General features: G+C 55.2%; 1 protein-coding gene across 1 annotated transcript in view; it reads left to right on the top strand.

The window, feature by feature from the left end:
• The first annotated feature begins 484 nt into the window (after positions 1 to 484).
• The window catches only part of pip5k1bb (phosphatidylinositol-4-phosphate 5-kinase, type I, beta b), a 135,074-nt gene continuing 112,188 nt past the window's right edge, over positions 485 to 23,370 (top strand). Inside the window, exons 1-3 of the mRNA XM_056280474.1 lie at positions 485 to 553; positions 1,684 to 1,814; positions 16,248 to 16,365. Of these exons, the coding sequence (XP_056136449.1) occupies positions 485 to 553; positions 1,684 to 1,814; positions 16,248 to 16,365 (318 nt within the window). The remainder of the gene's footprint in view (positions 554 to 1,683; positions 1,815 to 16,247; positions 16,366 to 23,370) is intronic.

Consider the following 23,370-nt stretch of genomic DNA (forward strand, 5'->3'; position numbering starts at 1 on the left):
GCAGGCAGCCAGCCAGGCAGCCAGGCCGGCAGGCAGGCAGTCAGCCAGGCAGCCAGGCAGGCAGGCAGGCAGGCAGGCAGCCAGCCAGGCAGCCAGGAAGCCAGGCAAGCAGCCAGGCAGGCAGGCAGGCAGGCAGCCAGGCAGGCAGCCAGGCAGGCAGGCAGGCAGGCAGCCAGACAGGCAGGCAGCCAGCCAGGCAGGCAGGCAGGCAGCCAGCCAGGCAGGCAGCCAGGCAGCCAGCCAGGCAGGCAGCCAGGCAGGCAGCCAGGCAGGCAGGCAGGCAGGCAGCCAGGCAGCCAGCCAGGCAGCCAGCCAGGCAGGCAGCCATCTATCTTCCCAACCAACATGCAGCAGTGGGCACCGGGGCAACTGTCCATTTCATAAAGCTGAGGGGCTGTTGGCATAACCGTGTTTCAGTGTTGCTTTATGTAGTCAGTCCTGCGGGCATTTCAGTCTTTAATGCATCGTGGTGTTTTTCCATCAGATGTCAACTACGACAGAAAATGGGACAGGAGGGTCTTGGAACAGCAGCAGAGAGAAAACGTACAAGAAGGTAAAGCTTGACCCCTCAGACCAGCACCTCGCCTCGGCCTTGCTTTCCGTAGTACCTCTTATGACGACTGCAGAAAGCCCGCTATTGCGCGGGCTTTCTGCAGTCCTGGGTACAATCAAAGGGTTTGGACTGAAGAACTTTCAAGGACCAAATACCAGGGATCATTTAAATATGGCTACCGTTGTATACTGAAGGTGACGTCACGAAGTCGGAAGTCTGTTTTCATGACAAGACCAGAACTTTGCATCCCAGCCTGTCAGACGGCGGGGTTATTATATGCACATAATATCAGCACAACACACAGCTTTATATGCACATAATATCAGCACAACACACAGCTGTATATGCACATAATATCAACACAACACACAGCTGTATATGCACATAATATCAGCACAACACACAGCTGTATATGCACATAATATCAGCACAACACACAGCTGTATATGCACATAATATCAGCACAACACACAGCTTTATATGCACATAATATCAGCACAACACACAGCTGTATATGCACATAATATCAGCACAACACACAGCTTTATATGCACATAATATCAGCACAACACACAGCTTGCTGCAGGGGCGCCTGGGCAGCGCAGCGGTCTACTCCGTTGCCTACCAACACGAAGATCGCCGGTTCGAATCCCCGTGTTACCTCCGGCTTGGTCGGGCGTCCCTACAGACACAATTAGTCGTGTCTGCGGGGGGGAAGCAGGATGTGGGTATGTGTCCTGGTCGCTGCACTAGCGCCTCCTCTGGTCGGGGCGCCTGTTCGGGGGACGGGGGGGAGAGTGTGATCCTCCCACGCGCTACGTCACCCTGGTGAAACTCTTCACTGTCAGGTGAAAAGAAGCGGCTGGTGCCTCCACACGTATCTGAGGAGGCATGTGGTAGTCTGCAGCCCTCCCCCGGGTCAGCAGAGGAGGTGGAGCAGAGACCGGGACGGCTCGGAAGAGTGGGGCAATTTGCCAAGTGCAATTAGGGAGGGACATGGGGAACTGCCATCAGAAGAAGGATGCAACAGTTTCCTCATCATCAGGTCTTCCCTTGTTACTACCCTTTTTTAGCCTTTTTTGATAGTAAAACAAGTAGAAAGGTAATAAATTATCTTTATCCTCCTTCAGACTACATCATCAGCCCTGAAAGGGGCAATTCAGCTGGGTATCGGCTACACCGTGGGCAACTTGACCTCCAAGCCTGACAGAGATGTCCTCATGCAAGACTTCTATGTAGTGGAGAGTGTTTTCCTGCCCAGGTCAGTATTTCATATTGCCTGCCCTCTCATCTTCGTCACGTGATAATATGTATGTTGAACTGTGCTTTACAGGTTATGTTTTATGTGGACTATCAAATGCATTACTCTTTTTTCTTTAAATATATTTATTCAAGAACTGCAAATTATTTATTTTCTGATGGACTCGATATTTTCATTCGCATAACAGACAAGCATTTCCATAAAACCCAGGTTACTGTACACCAGGACGGCATCGTCACAAGCTGCTCCACAGAGACTGTTAAGGTGGTAGCTTGGTGAGATTCCCTTCTAGCGTGGGTCACAAGCTGCTCCACGGAGACTGTTAAGGTGGTAGCTTGGTGAGATTCCCTGACAGCGTGGGTCACAAGCTGCTCCACAGAGACTGTTAAGGTGGTAGCTTGGTGAGATTCCCTGACAGCGTGGGTCACAAGCTGCTCCACAGAGACTGTTAAGGTGGTAGCTTGGTGAGATTCCCTTCCAGCGTGGGTCACAAGCTGCTCCACAGAGACTGTTAAGGTGGTAGCTTGGTGAGATTCCCTGACAGCGTGGGCCACAAGCTGCTCCACAGAGACTGTTAAGGTGGTAGCTTGGTGAGATTCCCTGACAGCGTGGGTCACAAGCTGCTCCACAGAGACTGTTAAGGTGGTAGCTTGGTGAGATTCCCTTCCAGCGTGGGTCACAAGCTGCTCCACAGAGACTGTTAAGGTGGTAGCTTGGTGAGATTCCCTGACAGCGTGGGTCACAAGCTGCTCCACAGAGACTGTTAAGGTGGTAGCTTGGTGAGATTCCCTGACAGCGTGGGTCACAAGCTGCTCCACAGAGACTGTTAAGGTGGTAGCTTGCTGCTATTCCCTGACAGCGTGGGTCACAAGCTGCTCCACAGAGACTGTTAAGGTGGTAGCTTGGTGAGATTCCCTTCCAGCGTGGGTCACAAGCTGCTCCACAGAGACTGTTAAGGTGGTAGCTTGGTGAGATTCCCTTCCAGCGTGGGCCACAAGCTGCTCCACAGAGACTGTTAAGGTGGTAGCTTGGTGAGATTCCCTTCCAGCGTGGGCCACAAGCTGCTCCACAGAGACTGTTAAGGTGGTAGCTTGGTGAGATTCCCTTCCAGCGTGGGCCACAAGCTGCTCCACAGAGACTGTTAAGGTGGTAGCTTGGTGAGATTCCCTGACAGCGTGGGTCACAAGCTGCTCCACAGAGACTGTTAAGGTGGTAGCTTGGTGAGATTCCCTTCCAGCGTGGGTCACAAGCTGCTCCACAGAGACTGTTAAGGTGGTAGCTTGGTGAGATTCCCTGACAGCGTGGGTCACAAGCTGCTCCACAGAGACTGTTAAGGTGGTAGCTTGGTGAGATTCCCTGACAGCGTGGGTCACAAGCTGCTCCACAGAGACTGTTAAGGTGGTAGCTTGGTGAGATTCCCTGACAGCGTGGGTCACAAGCTGCTCCACAGAGACTGTTAAGGTGGTAGCTTGGTGAGATTCCCTGACAGCGTGGGTCACAAGCTGCTCCACAGAGACTGTTAAGGTGGTAGCTTGCTGCTATTCCCTGACAGCGTGGGTCACAAGCTGCTCCACAGAGACTGTTAAGGTGGTAGCTTGCTGCTATTCCCTGACAGCGTGGGTCACAAGCTGCTCCACAGAGACTGTTAAGGTGGTAGCTTGGTGAGATTCCCTTCCAGCGTGGGTCACAAGCTGCTCCACAGAGACTGTTAAGGTGGTAGCTTGGTGAGATTCCCTGACAGCGTGGGCCACAAGCTGCTACTGTAATGTCAGCTCTTACTGTGGGTGTTGAGAAATGGCCTGATGACGGACAAACTCAGCTCCTCATGCACTGCACTTGGTACAAACAAGCAGAAGAGTTTTCCTCAAATGGAAATATTCACGTTAAAACGATGCAAAAAGAAACGTCATCATCATTTCATCTATGTGGCCAACATTTATAGGTCAAAGCAGCCCTTCTGTAAGTCGGTGGGCTGAGAAAGAGAAGAGGGGATGTCCTGCCAGGGCGTGCTGTCGTAGCTGTCGTTTCTCTTTCCCTTACAGGAAGTCAGATGGATGGTTTATGCAAGCCTTTCTTGGGCTCCTACGTTCATCTCTTGCTGTCAGGAGAATACTCGTCAGCCATCAAGCATTCGTCCCATTTAGGCCTTACAGACTCCAGTTACAGGTGTCCAAATGTTGACATAGCGTCTTGTTGAATGAAGACTGGGCGGCATGGTGGCACAGTGGTTAGCATGGTCACCTCACAGCAAAAAGTCCTGGGTTCGAGCCCCAGGGTAGTCCAACCTTGGGGTCGTCCCGGGTCGTCCTCTGTGTGGAGTTTGCATGTTCTCCCCGTGTCTATGTGGGTTTCCTCCGGGTGCTCTGGTTTCCTCCCGCAGTCCAAACACATGGAGGTCAGGTGAACCGGCTGTACTGACGTGTGTGTGTGTGTGTGTGTGTGTGTGTGTGTGTGTGTGTGTGTGTGTGTGTGTGTGTGTGTGTGTGTGTGTGTGTGTGTGTGTGTGTGTGTGTGTGTGTGTGTGTGTGTGTGTGTGTGTGCGTGTGCGCGTGTGCGTGTGTGCGTGCATGCATGTGTCGGCCCGGTGATGGCTTGGCGGCCTGTCCAGGGTGTCTCCCCACCTGCCATTCAATGACTGCTGGGTCCCTGTGACCCTGAGAGCAGGATAGGTGGTTTGGATAATGGAGGGATGAATGAAGACGGTAAAATGGGCGGGGCACGGTGGCCCAGTGGTTAGCACTGTCACCTCACAGCAAGAAGGTCCTGGGTTCGAGCCCCGGGATAGTCCAACCTTGGGGGTGGTCCTGGGTCGTCCTCTGTGTGGAGTTTGCATGTTCTCCCCGTGTCTATGTGGGTTTCCTCCGGGGGCTCCGGTTTCCTCCCACCATCAAAAGGACATGCATGTTAGGGTTAATACTCCTGCCTGTGCCCCTGAGCAAGGCAATGGAAAGAAGAAGTGGAGTTGCTCCCCGGGCACTGTGGCTGCCCACCGCTGCTATACAATAGGATGGGTTAAATGCAGAGAACATATTTCGTTTTAACCGTACAATGACAAAAATAGTGTTTTTCTTTCAAAAAAAGTCCCAGTAGGAGTCGAGCTCGTGGCCCCGTCCTCGCAGTGCAGCCTGGGAGCGTCGGTCACAGAAAGATGAGCGATACATGAGCAGAAGACATCAAATCAGCTGATCTGAGCCTGTCAGTAGGGACAAAACAATCACACAATTGCTCAACAAACAAAACGGGGGAAACATTGGTATGGGAATGCCGCCGCCTGTTCGAGGTCTGCCATCTGATGTAATGGCTCCCTCGTTTCACCTTGTTCGTTCAGCCTGCCTGCTCTACAGCGCCCCCTCCGGGCAAGGCAGCGAGTCTTGAAAGCACGGCTGAATGACGGCGAGCTGTCGCACCCTTTTTTCACCTCTCCCCTCTCTCTATTTTGCTTCTGTCTTGTCTTCCTGCAACACGTGATGTTCCTCTTTAGGGGTTGATTCACTCTGTCCGTGCAGGTTTGGATGGCAGCTGATCCCACAGAGGGTTTTGAACGCCCACCCCATGCTGTCATATCCCCATGTAAAGATCCCCAGCGAAAAGGGTGCATCCTCACCCACTCACCCACTCACTCACTCACTCACTCACTCACTCACTCACTCACTCACTCACTCACTCACTCACTCACTCACTCACTCACTCACTCACCCACTCACTCACTCACTCACTCACTCACTCACTCACTCACTCACTCACTCACTCACCCACCCACTCACTCACTCACTCACTCACTCACTCACTCACTCACTCACTCACTCACCCACTCACCCACTCACTCACTCACTCACTCACTCACTCACTCACTCACTCACTCACTCACTCACCCACCCACTCACTCACTCACCCACCCACTCACTCACTCACTCACCCACTCACTCACTCACTCACTCACTCACTCACTCACTCACTCACTCACCCACCCACTCACTCACTCACTCACTCACTCACTCACCCACTCACTCACTCACTCACTCACTCACTCACTCACTCACCCACCCACTCACTCACTCACTCAGCTGGATTCAGAAGCGGCTGGTTAGAGTCTTGATGCATGCTCCGTAATGCAGTAAGAACATCGAAGACGGTTGAATCAGTTCATCGGGGGGTTGGGGGGGGGTATTCCAGAAAGCGGGTTATGTGAAAACTCCGAGTAGGTTAACCCTGAGATGAGGGAAACTCTGAGTTATCCGTTCCAGACAGCGAGGCAAATGAAACGCTGAGTAAGTCACCATGGTAACAGAGTCTGTGAACATAACCTGCTCGCTGGCAGGTTTTCTATAAGAAACCCGGAGTTTCTACCCGTCTCCTCCTACCGGAAGCACGCTACCACACATGGATTGTCCGTCTATTCGTAATCCCATCGACATTGAGGCACAACTGGTTGGAAATGCTTTACGTGGCGAGAGAGTCTTGTGTTGTTCTCCATAATATTGCAGTTATTAGAGAGGAGCAACACCCTGCCGTACAGATGAATGACCCTGAGGATGACCATCCCATACACCCTGCAGACGTCCAGGATGGAGGGGCTGTCCGGGACAGAATTACCAGAAGTTACTTTTCTGAGGAAAACAGTCACATAAAGACAAACAAGTCATATCGGTTTTGCTCGTCTTTATCCCCTAAAAGTAGAAAAGCAACCGTTAGCGTTTGTAATACAGCTCCAACCATTAACGTGTTTCACCTGTGACAATGCACCCACCTCACCTGGCGGTCCAGTGACAGCATTTCAAGGTCGGTTGTTCTGATCTGGCGCTCCAGACAGACCATTTCCTTTTCCGTCTTTGCAACAGTCCTCACTAGGTGGACTCTGTAAAACTCCTTAGCTGGGAACTGGGGAGCACATGGACGACATTTACATCCTCCAGTTCGACATGCAGATTTAACATGGTACTGACCGAACAGCTCACCGGGTCAGGCTGTGCTGTGGAAGTTGATGGACCCTCCTCGTGATGCCCAGCCGTGTTCTGCTGAAGCAGAAGAATGTTCTAGTTGTTTGTCCGTTCTTTCTGCTCATCACTTCAGTACACACGGCCAACTCCACATCCCACTCAGCATGTATAAGGGATGTGAAGGGCTAGAGAACTGCCGGTAGCTATACATCATATTAAGACATACTTCTGTAGGTCTCTCTGGATCTCTCCCTGTGGCAGCAGACAGCGTTTCTTCATCCTCCCCCTCCTCCTCCTCCTCCTCCTCCTCCTATGATGCAGGAAAAGATACTGTTTCAGAATACTCTAAACTACCATCTGAGTATGGAATACTTACAGATGCAGGGTGCTCAATTGCCTCAGTAGTCGGAGGCTGGACGAGGCAGATGACACCATCCACAACTTTTTGGGGGGGGGGGGGGTATGTGATATATACAGTGCTGCTTGAAAGTATGTGAACGCCTTGAGCAGTTTAGATGTTTCTGTTGTTTTACCATGATTTTCTTATTCTATCATTACCAGTTTTTATGTATGAAATGTCAGATATATGTTTATCAATTTCATGTACTTGTATAGTGGGACTTGTTTTAGTAGCCCAAAAACTACATGAAACATGGAATTAGTGTATGTGCAGAAGTAAGTGAACCCCCAGCTGCATTGGTTAAGTCAAGCAGGTAACAGACTGTGGTGAAACACATTTGGGTGCTTAATTAATCATTTAAGCAGACCAATGAAATGAGACATCCTTGGGAAAGGGTTTGGCCTGCACTAATTAAAAGAGAGAGGAAACCAACCAAACCACTGTGGTCCCATACAAATCAACAATGCCGAGAGCAAAGGAGATATCCGAGGACATGAAGAAGAGGGTAGTGACAGCCCATCAGTCTGGGGAGGGATATAAGACCATCTCCAAGAGATTCCAGCTCCATCCATCCACTGTAAGACAAATAATTTACAAATGGAGGGCCTTCAACATGACAGCAACTCTGCCTAGAAGTGGACGCCCATCAGAACTATCACCCAGAAGCACCAGAAAAATAATAAATCAGGTAAAGGCCAACCCACACATCACCTCTAGAGAGTTGCACACCTCTCTGGTATCATCTGGGACAAATGTGCATGCGTCTACAATCAGACGGAAGTTGAATAGCCATGACGTTCATGGGAGGGTTGCTAGAAGGAAGCCTCTGCTCTCAAAAAAGAACAAAGCTGCCCGTTTCAACTTTGCCAGAGAGCACTTGGACAAACCAGAGACCTTCTGGAAGTCCATTCTCTGGACAGACGAGTCCAAAATAGAATTATTTGGTCACAATCAAAACCAACATGTTTGGAGAAAAGCCAACACTGCATATGAAGAAAAGAACCTCCTCCCAACAGTGAAGCATGGTGGTGGAAATGTGAAGGTCTGGGGCTGCTTTTCTGCTTCTGGACCTGGACCACTCCATATTATCCAAGGAACCATGGATTCTCTGGCATATCAACAAATTCTAGACCAGAATCTCCTGCCGTCAGTCAGGGAGTTGAAGCTGGGACGAAAATGGATTATGCAACAAGACAATGACCCAAAGCATTCCAGCAAAACTACAAAGGAATGGCTTCAGAGAAAGAGGATTCGTACTCTGGATTGGCCCAGTCAAAGTTCGGACCTTAATCCAACTAAAATGTTGTGGCGAGACCTGAAGAAGTTGGTACATACCAGATGTCCCTCCAACCTCTCTCAACTGGCTGAGTTCTGCAAGGAGGAGTGGGCAGAAAGCCCCATAAGCAGATGTGAGAGACTGGTTAGTGGTTACAGAAGACGTTTGGTTGCAGTGATGGCTGCAAAAGGAGGAGGAGCCACAAGCTACTAATACAAGGGTTCACATACTTTTGCACATGTTAAATGTTCAGTTTTTGTGAAATAAACCACCTTTGTTGAATTAAATAATGAAAATATATCTCTTTTTGTGTGTGTGTCCATTATTTGGAAGGTGTGCTTTACAAATTGGGATTTGTAACCGGTCGGCTACAATGCTGGCTGAGGGCCAGCTCCTCAGCCCCTGGCAGAGGTGGTGGTGGTGGTGGTGGCGGTGGCCCTCCACCCGTTTTTCGGGCCTCTGCCTTCTTTCTGTTGGCTGAGCAGAAGTCAAATGTTTGTTTTTTTAAAATTAGTATTTCATTGGGTGTTCATGTACACATCGTCACATTTGAAAAGACCGCGATATAATAGAAGATGTGTAAACATTGTAAGTGTTAGTCTGCTATGTGGGATATTAAGAGAGGACGCGTTCAAACAACCTTTTGTTAGGGGTTTAAATTACCACTTGAAGTAGCCGCTGAATGAATATTTATTTTGTTTAATAGCCAACGTCAATTTAAAAAACCGGATGTTATTCCCATTTGTTATTTATCCCTGTACGCTACGAGCTTCAGCACGGGTACATGCTAAGTCAGTGGACTAGAGCGGCAGACTGACGCATCGACTCCTGCAGCGGTGTTCTCCCAGGCGGCCCTGCCCTTCCTTGCCCTTACCTGCCCTTCCCTGCCTCCCTGCCCTTTCCTGCCCTTCCCTGCCTCCCAGGCGGCCCTGCCCTTCCCTGCCTCCCAGGCGGCCCTGCCCTTCCCTGCCCTTCCCTGCCCTTTCCTGCCCTTCCCTGCCTCCCAGGCGGCCCTGCCCTTCCCTGCCTCCCTGCCTCCCAGGCGGCCCTGCCCTTCCCTGCCCTTCCCTTCCCTTCCCTGCCTCCCTGCCCTTCCCTGCCTCCCAGGCGGCCCTGCCCTTCCCTGCCCTTCCCTGCCTCCCAGGCGGCCCTGCCCTTCCCTGCCTCCCAGGCGGCCCTGCCCTTCCCTGCCCTTCCCTGCCCTTTCCTGCCCTTCCCTGCCTCCCAGGCGGCCCTGCCCTTCCCTGCCTCCCTGCCTCCCAGGCGGCCCTGCCCTTCCCTGCCCTTCCCTTCCCTTCCCTGCCTCCCTGCCCTTCCCTGCCTCCCAGGCGGCCCTGCCCTTCCCTGCCTCCCTGCCTCCCAGGCGGCCCTGCCCTTCCCTGCCCTTCCCTTCCCTTCCCTGCCTCCCTGCCCTTCCCTGCCTCCCAGGCGGCCCTGCCCTCCCCTGCCTCCCAGGCGGCCCTGCCCTTCCCTCCTTCCCTGCCTCCCTCCTTCCCTCCTTCCCTGCCTCCCAGGCGGCCCTGCCCTTCCCTGCCTCCCTGCCTCCCAGGCGGCCCTGCCCTTCCCTGCCCTTCCCTGCCTCCCTGCCTCCCAGGCGGCCCTGCCCTTCCCTGCCCTTCCCTGCCTCCCAGGCGGCCCTGCCCTTCCCTGCCCTTCCCTGCCTCCCTGCCTCCCAGGCGGCCCTGCCCTTCCCTGCCCTTCCCTGCCTCCCTGCCTCCCTGCCCTTCCCTGCCTCCCAGGCGGCCCTGCCTCCCTGCCCTTCCCTCCTTCCCTGCCTCCCTCCTTCCCTCCTTCCCTGCCTCCCAGGCGGCTCTGCCCTTCCCTGCCTCCCTGCCCTTCCCTGCCTCCCAGGCGGCCCTGCCTCCCAGGCGGCTCTGCCCTTCCCTTCCCTTCCCTGCCTCCCTGCCCTTCCCTGCCTCCCTGCCCTTCCCTGCCTCCCAGGCGGCCCTGCCTCCCTGCCCTTCCCTCCTTCCCTCCTTCCCTGCCTCCCTGCCTCCCTCCTTCCCTCCTTCCCTGCTGCTTCTGCAGCATATATTCATAGTCGCCATAGGCCCGCATTAACACCTCCAACCCAATCAGGGTGAGATAACTCGCTCGTTTCCTGTCAGTTGCCATGGTGACTCGTGGTATCGGGGCTCCATTGATGATGGCTTTTTATTGTGCTTGTGCACGCGGGAACTCCGGGTGCACATAGTCAGCGTAGGTGGAACTCATTCAGATCGGCTGTTCTGGAGCCGGACACTCGGACTTTCCCGTCTCCCAGGAAGTCCACTCAGACTTCAGGGACAGACTCCGAGTTCGCTGAGCCTCCTTTCTGGAATACCCCCCTGGACCCCATGTCTGGAAACACTGGGTCCGGCTGAACCGAGTCAACCTTCTTTGATGTCTGTTCAGCCGTGCCGTGCCCTGTCCTGTGCTGACACAACACAGCAGACACGCTGCACTTACAGCTACACACACACGTGGTACACACACACACACGTGGTACACACACACACACGTGGTACACACACACACACACGTGGTACACACACGTGGTACACACACACACGTGGTACACACACACGTGGTACACACACACACATACACGTGGTACACACACACGTGGTACACACACGTGGTACACACACGTGGTACACACACGTGGTACACACACACGTGGTACACACACACGTGGCACACACACACGTGGTACACACACACGGTACACACACACATACACGTGGTACACACACACGTGGTACACACACGTGGTACACACACATGGTACACACACGTGGTACACACACAGGTGGTACACACACGTGGTACACACGCGTGGTACACACACGTGGTACACACACGTGGTACACACACGTGGCACACACACGTGGCACACACACACGTGGTACACACACACGTGGTACACACACACACATACACGTGGTACACACACACGTGGTACACACACGTGGTACAGACACATGGTACACACATGGTACACACACGTGGTACACACATGGTACACACACAGGTGGTACACACACGTGGTACACACACGCGTGGTACACACACACGTGGTACACACACACGTGGTACACACACACGTGGTACACACATGCTACACACACATGGTACACACACGTGGTACACACACATGGTACACACACGTGGTACACACACATGGTACACACATGGTACACACACGTGGTACACACATGCGTGGTACACACACACGTGGTACACACACACATGGTACACACACACGTGGTACACACACACGTGGTACAATGTGGAAACGGCAACAAGAAGCCAGTGTAGTGGAAAGGGGCTTCTACCCGGAAGTAAACAAAGCACTGTAATCGCGGTGATTGTTATGTGTTGTCTGGATGCTGCTTGGCATCATCCTCCTCCTCCTCCTCATCATCTTCTTCATGTAGCAGATAATTCCACTGTCATTGTGTCTTCCTATTTCCGTGTTGTATCGTGTAAACTGTGTAAACACAACATTGTTGCACGTTGTGCGTCTTGGGAGAGAGCTCCTCCTCCTTGTGTTTCTCCCTGCCAAAGGGTTTTAGGGAGGTGTTCCTTACCCGACGAGAGGGTCTACGTAGAGACGGGCTGTTGTGTTGCTGTTAAGCCCCATGAGGCACATTTGTCATTTGTGATATTGGGCTATACAAGTAACATTGACTGGACTGGACTGGACTGGACTGGACTGGACTTGACGACTTATTTACAGTCCAGTCTAAAATTCATTATGTTACAAGTAAACATGACTTAACTCCTACATAACGTGACTTGTTGTCAATACCACTCCTTTGGGAAGCGATATTTATTTAGATTTGTGGTAAGCCTACTCAGAGGGATGTCGTCGTTGGTGTGTGTTTCTTAAATGTCCAGCTTAACTCAGCCAAGGCGGAGGATTGGAGCCATCCATTTTCATATTGCCTGCTTTTCCCCACGCTTCCGAGCCGTCCCGGTCTCTGCTCCACCCCCTCTCTGCTGATCCGGGGAGGGCTGCAGACTACCACATGTCTCCTCCCAGACATGTGGAGTCACCGGCCGCTTCTTTTCCCCTGACAGTGAGGAGTTTCACCAGGGGGACGTAGCGCGTGGGAGGATCCCGCTACTCCCCCCCAGCTCCCCCCCCCCCCAGCCAGCCAGCCAGCCAGCCAGCCAGAGGAGGCTCCACTGCAGCGACCAGGACACATACCCACAACCGGCTTCCCACCCGCAGACACGGCCAATTGTGTGTGTAGGGACGCGCCGGAGGTAACATGGGGATTTGAACCGGCGGTCCCTGTGTTGGACCGCTACGCTACCCGGATGCATGTTGCCCACTTTTCTGGATGCAACCGTCCTTGCCTGCATGCTTTAAACAGAACAGCTAGATTTCATTCAGCGGTAATCACAGGTATAATGTTTCACGGCAGAGCCACGCTGTTGCCTGGATCCCATTCCAGAACATTCCAGAACATTCCAGAACATAACAGCCGAACATAACGCCAGCATTGTTGCCTCGTTCCCCCAGTAAACAAGACTAACCCCTCCCGGTCCGAACAACTGTTAGCGGTGTCCTGGAAAATAAAACCCGTCGTTAGCAAGTGTGAGGTTTCTCAACACAGGTCCCAAAGTGTAGTCCCGCGAGCCTGACCGGACGTCCTTCCAGCCGTGTGATGTGGCCCGGTGGCACACGGGTCAGTTATGAAACGGGGCCAGTCTGCATGTGAGCTTTGCCAGTCGGAGAATGTCTGGACTTTCCGAGCACAATCAACCACACAACAATGTGGGTTATTGCTAGTTTTTCTCCTTTTGTTCCTCCTACAGAAAACGGGGCACCAGTCTCATGTGTTCCAGTGTGCTGGTACTGTTCAGATCCAGTAACCGGAGCCCCTCGCCTGTCTCCAGGCCCGCAACTTAATACAGGCCAGTTTGTCAGAAACCGTGCCAGTTAATCTGGGTTCCCATAGATGACTTGGCCACAGCTAGGAGGGGTTCAGTACACAGATCACAGGTAGGAGGGGTTCAGTACACAGATCACAGGTAGGAGGGGTTCAGTACACAGATCACAGGTAGGAGGGGTTCAGTACACAGATCACAGGTAGGAGGGGTTCAGTACACAGATCACAGCTAGGAGGGGTTCAGTACACAGATCACAGGTAGGAGGGGTTCAGTACACAGATCACAGGTAGGAGGGGTTCAGTACACAGATCACAGGTAGGAGGGGTTCAGTACACAGATCACAGGTAGGAGGGGTTCAGTACACAGATCACAGGTAGGAGGGGTTCAGTACACAGATCACAGGTAGGAGGGGTTCAGTACACAGATCACAGCTGGGAGGGGTTCAGTACACAGATCACAGGTAGGAGGGGTTCAGTACACAGATCACAGGTAGGAGGGGTTCAGTACACAGATCACAGCTGGGAGGGGTTCAGTACACAGATCACAGGTAGGAGGGGTTCAGTACACAGATCACAGGTAGGAGGGGTTCAGTACACAGATCACAGCTGGGAGGGGTTCAGTACACAGATCACAGCTGGGAGGGGTTCAGTACACAGATCACAGGTAGGAGGGGTTCAGTACACAGATCACAGGTAGGAGGGGTTCAGTACACAGATCACAGGTAGGAGGGGTTCAGTACACAGATCACAGCTGGGAGGGGTTCAGTACACAGATCACAGGTAGGAGGGGTTCAGTACACAGATCACAGGTAGGAGGGGTTCAGTACACAGATCACAGCTGGGAGGGGTTCAGTACACAGATCACAGCTGGGAGGGGTTCAGTACACAGATCACAGGTAGGAGGGGTTCAGTACACAGATCACAGGTAGGAGGGGTTCAGTACACAGATCACAGGTAGGAGGGGTTCAGTACACAGATCACAGGTAGGAGGGGTTCAGTACACAGATCACAGCTGGGAGGGGTTCAGTACACAGATCACAGGTAGGAGGGGTTCAGTACACAGATCACAGGTAGGAGGGGTTCAGTACACAGATCACAGGTAGGAGGGGTTCAGTACACAGATCACAGGTAGGAGGGGTTCAGTACACAGATCACAGGTAGGAGGGGCTCAGTACACAGATCACAGGTAGGAGGGGTTCAGTACACAGATCACAGGTAGGAGGGGTTCAGTACACAGATCACAGCTGGGAGGGGTTCAGTACACAGATCACAGGTAGGAGGGGTTCAGTACACAGATCACAGCTAGGAGGGGTTCAGTACACAGATCACAGGTAGGAGGGGTTCAGTACACAGATCACAGCTGGGAGGGGTTCAGTACACAGATCACAGGTAGGAGGGGTTCAGTACACAGATCACAGGTAGGAGGGGTTCAGTACACAGATCACAGGTAGGAGGGGTTCAGTACACAGATCACAGGTAGGAGGGGTTCAGTACACAGATCACAGGTAGGAGGGGCTCAGTACACAGATCACAGGTAGGAGGGGTTCAGTACACAGATCACAGGTAGGAGGGGTTCAGTACACAGATCACAGGTAGGAGGGGTTCAGTACACAGATCACAGGTAGGAGGGGTTCAGTACACAGATCACAGGTAGGAGGGGTTCAGTACACAGATCACAGGTAGGAGGGGTTCAGTACACAGATCACAGGTAGGAGGGGTTCAGTACACAGATCACAGGTAGGAGGGGTTCAGTACACAGATCACAGGTAGGAGGGGCTCATTTGCAGGAACCAGATTTCCCCAAGGGGATTAATAAAGGAGCAGCACGGTGGCACAGTGGTTAGTGCAGTCGCCTCACAGCAAGAAGGTCTTGGGTTTGAACCCCGGGGTAGTCCAACCCTGGGGGTGGTCCCAGGTCTTCCTCTGAGTGGAGTTTGCATGTTCTCCCCGTGTCTGCATAGGTTTCCTCCAGGGGCTCCGGTTCTTCCCAAAGTCTAAAGACATGTAGGTCAGGTGACTCAAAGACATGTAGGTCAGGTGACTCAAAGACATGTAGGTCAGGTGACTCAAAGACATGTAGGTCAGGTGACTCAAAGATATGTAGGTCAGGTGACTCAAAGACATGTAGGTCAGGTGACTCAAAGATATGTAGGTCAGGTGACTCAAAGATATGTAGGTCAGGTGACTCAAAGATATGTAGGTCAGGTGACTCAAAGACATGTAGGTCAGGTGACTCAAAGACATGTAGGTCAGGTGACTCAAAGACATGTAGGTCAGGTGACTCAAAGACATGTAGGTCAGGTGACTCAAAGACATGTAGGTCAGGTGAATCAGCCGTACTAAATTCTTCCTAGGGTGGGTGGGTGTGTATGTGTATGTATGTGTGTATGTATGTGTGTGTGTGTGTATGTGTGGGTGTGTGTGTGTGTGTGTGTATGTGTGTGTATGTGTGTGGGTGTGTGTGTGTGTATGTGTGTGTGTGTGTGTGTGGGTGTGTGTGTGTGTGTGTGTGTGTGTGTGTGTGTGGGTGTGTGTGTGTGTATGTGTGTGTGTGTGGGTGTGTGTGGTGGCCTGGTGGCCTGTCCAGAGTCTCTCCCCGCCTGCCACCCAGTGACTGCTGGGTGAGGCTCCAGCATCCTGCGAGCCTGATGGTGATAAACGGCTTGGCTAATAGATGGATGGATGGATGGATGGATGGATGGATGGATGGATGGATGGATGGATGGATGGATGTATTGAATAGTTACAGAGCTCCAGAACTGTATTAGTGACATGGACATCTTATGTGTCTCTCCTACATCACCTCAAAAAGCCATGTCTGTGCTCCCTCTTTCAGGTCTAAGTTGTTGTTGTTGTTGTTGTTGTTGTTGAAATATTGATACTAATGCACCATTTTGTGTGTCTGTTTCTGGCTCGCTTCTTCATCACAATTGCCAGCGAAGGGAGCAACTTGACACCAGCACATCACTACCCAGACTTCCGCTTCAAAACCTACGCCCCGCTGGCTTTTCGCTACTTCAGGGACCTGTTTGGGATCAAACCAGATGACTACCTGGTAAGGCTGTACTTCACCCGGCCTAGCAGAGAAAACACAGCTCCATCAGGAATCACGGCCACACCTTCTGCTCATCTATAACTGATCCCACTTAGCACCTGAAGAATTGGTTATGGAAACACTGTGTGATTTCATTTGGATGTGTCAAAAAAGAAAAAAAAAGATTTTTGACCCTGATGAAGGAGGGGTGTGGTTTGCTCTCCCCCCCCCCCCACAAATACTGAGAATTATCTTTGCATCAAGTTGCCCTGTCTGCACATCAGCACAAGCAATAGCGAGCAAAATATTGGTTCAACATTTTCAGAAATATTCTTACCGGCATTCATATTTTACCTGCAAAACCTTCAAATGTCAGTCTGGCCGTTCACAGCACCCAGAGACGGAGTCTGTGTAGAGCTACTTACTGCCCGTCATGCAGAACGCAGCTCTTCTGGCCTTGTATGTTCTCATCGTCTACCTCCATGTAGCTGAGCAGGTCAGTGAAGAGCCAGCTCTTCTGGCCTTGTATGTTCTCATTGTCTACCTCCATGTAGCTGAGCAGGTCAGTGAAGAGCCAGCTCTTCTGGCCTTGTATGTTCTCATCGTCTACCTCCATGTAGCTGAGCAGGTCAGTGAAGAGCCAGCTCTTCTGGCCTTGTATGTTCTCATTGTCTACCTCCATGTAGCTGAGCAGGTCAGTGAAGAGCCAGCTCTTCTGGCCTTGTATGTTCTCATTGTCTACCTCCATGTAGCTGAGCAGGTCAGTGAAGAGCCAGCTCTTCTGGCCTTGTATGTTCTCATTGTCTACCTCCATGTAGCTGAGCAGGTCAGTGAAGAGCCAGCTCTTCTGGCCTTGTATGTTCTCATCGTCTACCTCCATGTAGCTGAGCAGGTCAGTGAAGAGCCAGCTCTTCTGGCCTTGTATGTTCTCATCGTCTACCTCCATGTAGCTGAGCAGGTCAGTGAAGAGCCAGCTCTTCTGGCCTTGTATGTTCTCATCGTCTACCTCCATGTAGCTGAGCAGGTCAGTGAAGAGCCAGCTCTTCTGGCCTTGTATGTTCTCATTGTCTACCTCCATGTAGCTGAGCAGGTCAGTGAAGAGCCAGCTCTTCTGGCCTTGTATGTTCTCATTGTCTACCTCCATGTAGCTGAGCAGGTCAGTGAAGAGCCAGCTCTTCTGGCCTTGTATGTTCTCATTGTCTACCTCCATGTGGCTGAGCAGGTCAGTGAAGAGCCAGCTCTTCTGGCCTTGTATGTTCTCATCGTCTACCTCCATGTAGCTGAGCAGGTCAGTGAAGAGCCAGCTCTTCTGGCCTTGTATGTTCTCATCGTCTACCTCCATGTAGCTGAGCAGGTCAGTGAAGAGCCAGCTCTTCTTCAGATGAGTGGCTGAAACATGGCTGAGATAGAGAAATGGTCTTCCCACTCCTTAACCAGCTCATACTTTTCCCATGACCTGGTCTCCACCATGTGGGTTGAACCATTCCAACTATTTGGATCAGTGGTTGTTTAAGTAGGAGGGATTTCCACCAGAACAGTAGCAGAACTACTTCTGTACCCCACCTCCACCATCTGCTGTGTAGAGCAAACATGAGGGGCTGACAGGAGGGTGACAGGAGGCTGACTGGAGGGTGACAGGATGCCGACAGGAGGCCGACAGGAGGGTGACAGGAGGCCGACGGGAGGGTGACGGGATGCCGACAGGAGGGTGACAGGAGGGTGACAGGATGCCGACGGGAGGGTGACGGGATGCCGACGGGAGGGTGACAGGAGGGTGACAGGATGCCGACAGGAGGCCGACAGGAGGGTGACAGGAGGCCGACAGGAGGGTGACAGGAGGCCGACGGGAGGGTGACAGGATGCCGACAGGAGGGTGACAGGAGGGTGACAGGATGCCGACAGGAGGGTGACAGGAGGGTGACAGGATGCCGACGGGAGGGTGACGGGATGCCGACAGGAGGGTGACAGGAGGGTGACAGGATGCCGACGGGAGGGTGACGGGATGCCGACGGGAGGGTGACAGGAGGGTGACAGGATGCCGACAGGAGGCCGACAGGAGGGTGACAGGAGGCCGACGGGAGGGTGACGGGATGCCGACAGGAGGGTGACAGGAGGCCAACGGGAAGGTGACGGGAGGCCGAAGGGAGGCCGACAGGAGGCCGACGGGAGGGTGACAGGAGGCCAACGGGAAGGTGATGGGAGGCCGACGGGAGGCCGACAGGAGGCCGACGGGAGGGTGACAGGAGGCCGACGGGAGGGTGACAGGAGGCCGACGGGAGGGTGACAGGAGGCCGACGGGAGGGTGACAGGAGGCCGACGGGAGGGTGACAGGAGGCCGACGGGAGGCCGACAGGAGGCCGACGGGAGGGTGACAGGAGGCCGACGGGAGGGTGATAGGAGGCCGACGGGAGGGTGACAGGAGGGTGACGGGAGGCCGACGGGAGGCCGACAGGAGGCCGACGGGAGGGTGATAGGAGGCCGACGGGAGGGTGACAGGAGGCCGACGGGAGGGTGACAGGAGGGTGACGGGAGGCCGACGGGAGGCCGACAGGAGGCCGATGGGAGGGTGACAGGAGGCTGACGGAGGCTGACAGGAGGGTGACAGGAGGCTGACAGGAGGCTGACTGGAGGGTGACAGGATGCCGACAGGAGGCCGACAGGAGGGTGACAGGAGGCCGACGGGAAGGGTTACTGGAGGGTGACAGGAGGCCGACAGGAGGGTGACAGGATGCCGACAGGAGGCCGACAGGAGGGTGACAGGAGGCCGACGGGAGGGTGACGGGATGCCGACAGGAGGCCGACAGGAGGGTGACAGGAGGCCAATGGGAAGGTGACAGGAGGCCGACAGGAGGCCGACGGGAGGGTGACAGGAGGCCGACGGGGGGGTGATAGGAGGCCGACGGGAGGGTGATAGGAGGCCGACAGGAGGGTGACAGGAGGCCGACGGGAGGGTGACAGGAGGGTGACGGGAGGTCGACGGGAGGCCGACGGGAGGCTGACGGGAGGCTGACGGGAGGCTGACAGGAGGGTGACAGGAGGCTGACAGGAGGCTGACTGGAGGGTGACAGGATGCCGACAGGAGGCCGACGGGAGGGTGACAGGAGGGTGACAGGAGGCCGACGGGAAGGTGACAGGAGGCCGACAGGAGGCTGACAGGAGGGTGACAGGAGGCCGACGGGAGGGTGACAGGAGGCCGACAGGAGGGTGACAGGAGGCTGACAGGAGGCCGACAGGAGGCCGACAGGAGGGTGACAGGAGGGTGACAGGAGGCTGACAGGAGGCCGACGGGAGGCTGACAGGAGGGTGACAGGAGGCTGACAGGAGGCTGACTGGAGGGTGACAGGATGCCGACAGGAGGCCGACGGGAGGGTGACAGGAGGCCGACGGGAGGGTGACAGGAGGCCGACAGGAGAGTGACAGGAGGCCGACAGGAGGCCGACGGGAGGGTGACAGGAGGCCGACGGGAGGGTGACAGGAGGCCGACAGGAGAGTGACAGGAGGCCGACAGGAGGGTGATGGGAGGCCGACAGGAGGCCGACGGGAGGGTGACAGGAGGCCAACGGGAGGGTGACAGGAGGCCGACAGGAGGCCGACGGGAGGGTGACAGGAGGCCGACGGGAGGGTGACAGGAGGCCGACGGGAGGGTGACAGGAGGCCGACGGGAGGGTAACAGGAGGCCGACGGGAAGGTGACAGGAGGCCGACGGGAGGGTGACAGGAGGCCGACGGGAGGGTGACAGGAGGCCGACGGGAGGGTGACAGGAGGCCGACGGGAGGGTGACAGGAGGCCAACGGGAGGCCGACGGGAGGGTGACAGGAGGCCGACAGGAGGGTGACAGGAGGCCAACGGGAGGCCGACGGGAGGGTGACAGGAGGCCGACGGGAGGCCGACGGGAGGGTGACAGGAGGCCGACGGGAGGCCGACGGGAGGGTGACAGGAGGCCGACGGGAGGGTGACAGGAGGCCGACGGGAAGGTGACAGGAGGCCGACAGGAGGCCGACGGGAGGGTGACAGGAGGCCGACGGGAGGGTGACAGGAGGCCGACGGGAGGGTGACAGGAGGCCGACAGGAGGGTGACAGGAGGCCGACGGGAGGCCGACAGGAGGGTGACAGGAGGCCAATGGGAAGGTGACAGGAGGCCGACAGGAGGCCGACGGGAGGGTGACAGGAGGCCGACGGGGGGGTGATAGGAGGCCGACGGGAGGGTGATAGGAGGCCGACAGGAGGGTGACAGGAGGCCGACGGGAGGGTGACAGGAGGGTGACGGGAGGTCGACGGGAGGCCGACGGGAGGCTGACGGGAGGCTGACGGGAGGCTGACAGGAGGGTGACAGGAGGCTGACAGGAGGCTGACTGGAGGGTGACAGGATGCCGACAGGAGGCCGACGGGAGGGTGACAGGAGGGTGACAGGAGGCCGACGGGAAGGTGACAGGAGGCCGACAGGAGGCTGACAGGAGGGTGACAGGAGGCCGACGGGAGGGTGACAGGAGGCCGACAGGAGGGTGACAGGAGGCTGACAGGAGGCCGACAGGAGGCCGACAGGAGGGTGACAGGAGGGTGACAGGAGGCTGACAGGAGGCCGACGGGAGGCTGACAGGAGGGTGACAGGAGGCTGACAGGAGGCTGACTGGAGGGTGACAGGATGCCGACAGGAGGCCGACGGGAGGGTGACAGGAGGCCGACGGGAGGGTGACAGGAGGCCGACAGGAGAGTGACAGGAGGCCGACAGGAGGGTGATGGGAGGCCGACAGGAGGCCGACGGGAGGGTGACAGGAGGCCAACGGGAGGGTGACAGGAGGCCGACAGGAGGCCGACGGGAGGGTGACAGGAGGCCGACGGGAGGGTGACAGGAGGCCGACGGGAGGGTGACAGGAGGCCGACGGGAGGGTAACAGGAGGCCGACGGGAAGGTGACAGGAGGCCGACGGGAGGGTGACAGGAGGCCGACGGGAGGGTGACAGGAGGCCGACGGGAGGGTGACAGGAGGCCGACAGGAGGGTGACAGGAGGCCAACGGGAGGCCGACGGGAGGGTGACAGGAGGCCGACAGGAGGGTGACAGGAGGCCAACGGGAGGCCGACGGGAGGGTGACAGGAGGCCGACAGGAGGCCGACGGGAGGGTGACAGGAGGCCGACGGGAGGCCGACGGGAGGGTGACAGGAGGCCGACGGGAGGGTGACAGGAGGCCGACGGGAAGGTGACAGGAGGCCGACAGGAGGCCGACGGGAGGGTGACAGGAGGCCGACGGGAGGGTGACAGGAGGCCGACGGGAGGGTGACAGGAGGCCGACAGGAGGGTGACAGGAGGCCGACGGGAGGGTGACAGGAGGCCGACGGGAGGGTGACAGGAGGCCGATGGGAGGGTGACAGGAGGGTGATGGGAGGCCGACGGGAGGCCGACGGGAGGGTGATAGGAGGCCGATGGGAGGGTGACAGGAGGCCGATGGGAGGCTGACTGGAGGGTGACAGGATGCCGACAGGAGGCCGACAGGAGGGTGACAGGAGGCCAACGGGAAGGTGACGGGAGGCCGACGGGAGGCCGACAGGAGGCCGACGGGAGGGTGACAGGAGGCCGACGGGAGGGTGACAGGAGGCCGACGGGAGGGTGACAGGAGGCTGAAAGGAGGCCGACAGACCAACAGGAGGCTGACGGGAGGCCGACGGGAGGCCGACGGGAGGCTGACGGGAGGCTGAAAGGAGGCCGACAGACCAACAGGAGGCTGACGGGAGGCTGACGGGAGGCTGACGGGAGGCCGACAGGAGGCTGACAGGAGGCTGAAAGGAGGCCGACAGACCAACAGGAGGCTGACGGGAGGCTGACGGGAGGCTGACGGGAGGCTGACGGGAGGGTGACGGGAGGCTGACGGGAGGCTGACGGGAGGGTGACGGGAGGCTGACGGGAGGCTGACGGGAGGGTGACGGGAGGCTGACGGGAGGCTGACGGGAGGGTGACGGGAGGCTGACGGGAGGCTGACGGGAGGCTGAAGGGAGGCTGACGGGAGGCTGACGGGAGGGTGACGGGAGGCTGACAGGAGGCTGACAGGAGAGAAGCCATGACATGGAGGCTGTAGTGATGGAGGTAAAGGCTGAGCTAACTAAGCTGCACTCATTACCAGGACTTCAACCATCTCTCCTGCTGCAGGACATCTGCCACGATGCTCTGATTCCCTAAGAAAGGGAAGGAGAGAAAGAGAAAGAGAGAGAGAAAGACAGACAGAGACAGAGACAGAGACAGACAGACAGAGAGAGACGGAGAGAAAGACAGACAGACAGAGAGAGACGGAGAGAAAGACAGAGAGAGACGGAGAGAAAGACAGAGAGAAAGACAGACAGATGAAGACAGACAGACAGACAGACAGACAGACAGACAGACAGACAGACAGACAGACAGACAGACAGACAGACAGAGACGGAGAGAAAGACAGAGAGAGACAGATGAAGACAGACAGACAGACAGACAGACAGACAGACAGACAGAGAGAGAGAGACGGAGAGAAAGACAGAGAGAGACGGAGAGAAAGACAGAGAGAAAGACAGACAGAGAGAGACAGATGAAGACAGACAGACAGACAGACAGACAGACAGACAGACAGACAGACAGACAGACAGACAGAGACGGAGAGAAAGACAGAGAGAAAGACAGACAGAGAGAGACAGATGAAGACAGACAGACAGACAGACAGACAGACAGACAGACAGACAGACAGACAGACAGACAGACAGACAGAGAGAGACGGAGAGAAAGACGGAGAGAAAGACAGAGAGAAAGACAGATGAAGACAGACAGACAGACAGACAGAGAGAATTTTGAATTTTTAAAAACTCTTTAATTTACATAAAACAAAAAACCAACAAGGCACATCCATTTCACAACATCAACATGAGCAACTCCTTCACATTAAGACGTCCAAAAAAGTCTTCCTTTTTTTCTTTCTTTTTTGGAACAGTGGTCCAAGTCACATACTCCCGAAGGGTCAAAAGAAATATGATGCAAAAACAGAATGAAACACCAGTTGCCTCTCCATGACT

This window comes from Lampris incognitus, chromosome 1, assembly GCF_029633865.1.
Source record: "Lampris incognitus isolate fLamInc1 chromosome 1, fLamInc1.hap2, whole genome shotgun sequence".
Taxonomy (NCBI): domain Eukaryota; kingdom Metazoa; phylum Chordata; class Actinopteri; order Lampriformes; family Lampridae; genus Lampris; species Lampris incognitus.